Source organism: Perkinsus marinus (genome assembly GCF_000006405.1).
Source record: "Perkinsus marinus ATCC 50983 genomic scaffold scf_1104296946950, whole genome shotgun sequence".
In the NCBI taxonomy this organism is placed as follows: Eukaryota; Perkinsozoa; order Perkinsida; family Perkinsidae; genus Perkinsus; species Perkinsus marinus.
Genome location: NW_003210787.1, coordinates 1,592 through 5,997, shown reverse-complemented (window position 1 = coordinate 5,997; position 4,406 = coordinate 1,592). Strand labels below are relative to the sequence as shown.

The window sequence follows — 4,406 nt, the reverse complement described above, 5'->3', positions numbered from 1 at the left end:
AGCCAACAGACCACCCTATATGATGACGATATTCCTAGTCTCACCACCCACCCCTACTACTACTTACTTCAACTTTATATGGTCCACCATGTTCTCCTTTTCCTAATCCTTTACTACTAGGCCTCTCATTAATACGGTATACAGAGCCAGTACCACCAAATCGATCATTACCACAACCTACTACTACTACTACTAAATTATAAGGTACTATAATAGGTAGCATTACCATATACAACCCTACTTATACCAAGTATATGAAGGGCTGCAGCACACATAACACATGGTTCTACTGTTACATATAGGGTACTATGTCGTATGGCATCACATGATTTATATTTATCATATATCCTGAGAGAGAGTGGTATCATCATCATTACTATTGAGATAACTCTCCTGCCCCTACTTATCAGTGGCCACAAGCTCAGCATGCCTTGTAGCATTCCTAGTATGATTGGTCTCATTACCAGCAGTAGCCAATACCACACCATTCGATACAAAGGCACATCCAACAGGTACCTCATCTGCTAATATTGGGAATAATACAGTTCGAGTTTACTACATTATTACCAGTATCGTATGCCTCTTGGGCTGCTGCTAAGGCTACTCGCATGAACCTCTTATCATCTACACTGAAGTGATCATGACTACCTTCCTCCTCCTCCTTATCATCATGCATTGGGATGAACAACTGATTACCAAAGGATTGCTATACTACATAACACAAGAGTGATGATTCATCACTGATGAAGGAAACTGAGCAGGAACAAACATCAGACGAGTAAACCACTGCTGCTGCTACTGATGTCGTTGTTGTTGTTGTTGTTGTTGCTGACAAGCATGAGATAAATGTCGTCTTAAGTCGTGGTCCTCTTTATATGCATTGATGATATCATCATCATCACTACTCAAAGGCATGGGCAATGACCCGAGTCATCCTCGAGTAAGAAGGAAAGGAGGGATATCAGCCTGTCTATATTTACTACATACTCGTCATACTACATTACTACTCATCTACTCATTTACGTCATGTTATATCCACTAGCATTGCAACCAGGTAGACAAGTGCTTGCCTTGAAGAGTAGTAGTGTAGATATATATAATAATTATTATCATCATCCACGTGGTTGATACTAGAGGGAGTCTTGTTGTTGTCATATGTAGCCTATCATGATGCTATCAGGCCTTACTGATTAACTATGAAAACATCCTTTGCAGACTATACATCATCACCAACTACCTTACCCTCGAGGAGTTAATAAAAGAGCTTTATAGTATTATACAAGTTACTAATGGAGTGGTATTATGACTACTACCTGCTATACCCAGCCTTGTCGTTGATAATAACACCTCCTTGTATACCCCATCTGTATGTACCTAACCCACCTATCAATGTGGGTCACTGCTTATACGATATCAAAGGTAGACATTATACATGAGTAAACATTAGCTGTATGACTGCAATGATCATACCACTATCAACAACCTCAGAACCCATCAGTGTGCATCGGGCTTGGATCCTTGTAATGGTATATGACATATCCTAAGATCATCACATATGCGGTACTCGACAACAGTCATCCACTTCACCATAGATAGCAGCAACACCAGCAGGAGGAGGAGGAGCAGGAAGACCTCATCTTCATTCACTATTGTCATCACATCCTATAATCATATAATGTCTCTTCTTGTCGTAGACTACTAGTACTATTGCGGTGTGTATGGTCATCTTTTGTGATCATATATTTTAGTGTATTGTTGTTGTTGTTGTTGTTGTTGTTGTTGAATAAACCCTTATGCTACTTATCTCTCTTACAAAACTGATGTATCGATGATGATGACATCTCCAAATAGATACAGCTTGGATGACACTCAAGATGATACCTCCTAATGATGATAATAGCAGTGGTAGTAGCTCTAACAACAGCAACAGCGTACTCTAGCCTCCACCACCATTCGTAAGAGGAGTGGTATGACCATCATCACCACTAGCAACATCTGACGATATATGCACAATGATGATACATATTTGGTAGAGTAGGTTTTGTACCAATATAGTTCCTCATGATACGGGTATTGAGTTCATCGAGTTCATGTTGCCTGTGTATGGGTATTGAGAGATCGGATACCTGTTGGGGAATTGGATCGACTAGATGGTACTACCACCTACTCCCGAATGACACATAAATGTTCCCATGATGACATGCTACATGTCTACCGTGATGAATATCGGCATTAAAGCCTAGATGTAGTGGTTGATGTATTAGACCTCTGTTGTTGGTACTGATATTGATATAACTACATACCACTCACCTATCCTATTATAACAATTTATTGTTTGACAATAGATTCTACCAAAGATGTCAATAACCTCAATCATCATGTCCTGTCTTCCATTACTAGAAAAGTCATCATGCCTCCCTCTACCATGATGACCACCCTTATTTCTCTCAGATCCTATGTACGTATCGATGATAGTTTCTATGAAGCTAAAGACCACGTGAGCTGAGAGCCTACTCAGTCCCGTAGCGGTTGTTTTGAACCGTCGTATTTGGCGTATCAAAGGATGAAGGATAAATAGAGCAAGAATATCATCATCAAACTAACTCAACGTCGGATAACCTTATTATTCCCTATATCATAACATGGATAACGACGAGTATGGTATGTATGGGTATATGTTAATGATAGACTATTAATAGTTGTAGTTTGGGCGGTAAAGAAAGCTATTCCTACTCTATAAGGTACAGCCTCCAGCTATCCAATCTTTATTCATATACCCACTATTCCAATCATATAACGTATAATAACGATAATACGACTGATACAATAGAGGGATAGTATTCGGTAACTGGTATGATGACCATTTCATATCCCGTACATGGCCCATAGCGTAGCTTAATCGATTACGATGGGGCGCGGCGGCGGCGGCGGCGATGGCGCGGGCGCAAGATTCATGGATGACGACGATTCGATGACAGGGATATGGATACATAGTAATATACACAAATCTAGACTTCGGCTTTCCTAAAGTAGGATGTCTGGGAGACTGACATCAATTGCATCTATTCCCCTCACTCCAAAACACCATATAAACGCTCTGAGCACTTGCACGCTGATCCCTATCGTGCGAATCAGAATTCCCGAATACGAAATACCTTTCGCGCCTTTCGAGCAATTGGATTTCCATATCGTCATTATGGGAGACGTACTCATGATTGATAGCTTAGCCGTATATTCGTATGAGGCATATTGACGTCTTTGGTATTCATTAAGGGATAATAATATTAACCGATACTAATGAGACTCAACACAATCGTCGTCTTCCTTCTTGGTCTTGTTATCGAAGTGATGATGCCTGTTGATGGATCGAATGCAATACTTGTGGATACTGATGAAATACCGATCGAGGTAGGCAGGCTATTGTTATCGAGATAGGGTATTGTTTCTTTAGCTAACAGCTGGTGAGGCTCTGGGTTGTGTTATGAAGAGAAAACCGATACCCGGAAGAGCTAGATACCCGGACCGGGGTTTCGAGATACGCATGAAGACCACCACTGATGGAGGTCTTGTGCTTTTCGAATTCACAGATTTCACCAAAAAATTGCTTATTTACAAGATGTGAGTATAAATATATGATGATCAGATCGATGACCTGTGCGTCGCCGTCTTTGTTTAGAGAACGAAGGAATGGCGGTGTAGAAATGATGGTTGAAGATGACATTTTCATTGGTAAACCAGATGATCAAGGCCAAGATTGGGAAGAATTGGCATTACGGTTCATCCCACAATCTGTGCTCATGATTGATCAGTATCCCACGCAAACTCTACAAGATTGTCGGCAAATATTGGAGACCTTAAAATCATATAATTCTGCACCTAATGAATCTCCTATTGATTGGATAAGCTCCTTCTACAATATCAAGGAAACACAGATGCGGGAGGAAATAAGAAATAGGAATAAAGCCGCAAGCAAGGAGCATAGCATATAACACATAAGGACACCCGAGTGATATCGATGTTTTTGGTGATGTCATCTACATGTGATGTATGTCGTGTCCATGTTACTCGCGTTACTAGTATAGTCAACAAATGGTAGATATAAATACCTAGGTATGGAGACCCTACTCGTAATAACACAACTCAACATCGTCACGAACCATCACACTTCATGTTACTTGAATACGACTTCAATGCTATTCCACTATCAGTGACACCACGTTTGACCAATTGTAAGAAGTATTCATCATCCATCATTGGTACAAGAGGCTTCCATCTATCCATCCTAGATGGCTTCATTATCACGGGAAATGTATCTCTATCGTCTAACACTGACTTATCACACCTAGGAATATCCTCATCATTGAATGATGTTGTTGACTGTTGTTCTTGTGGTGGTGGTAGTGGAC

The 4,406-nt window shown here is 40.5% G+C and overlaps 2 protein-coding genes across 2 annotated transcripts; one reads left to right on the top strand and one right to left on the bottom strand.

The window, feature by feature from the left end:
- Window positions 1–241: 241 nt before the first annotated feature.
- Window positions 242–676, bottom strand: Pmar_PMAR010675 (cytidine deaminase, putative; the record flags this gene model as incomplete). The annotated part of the gene is made up of 3 exons (XM_002779497.1): window positions 242–348; window positions 404–521; window positions 568–676. Coding segments are annotated over 3 exons (334 nt in total), but the record flags the coding sequence as incomplete, so codon positions are not given.
- Window positions 677–3,297: 2,621 nt separating this feature from the next.
- On the top strand, window positions 3,298–3,622 carry Pmar_PMAR010674 (hypothetical protein; the record flags this gene model as incomplete). Its single annotated transcript, XM_002779496.1, has 2 exons — window positions 3,298–3,408; window positions 3,452–3,622. 2 exons carry the CDS (start codon window positions 3,298–3,300, stop codon window positions 3,620–3,622), a joined length of 282 nt encoding a protein of 93 aa, XP_002779542.1.
- Between the last annotated feature and the right edge of the window lie 784 nt (window positions 3,623–4,406).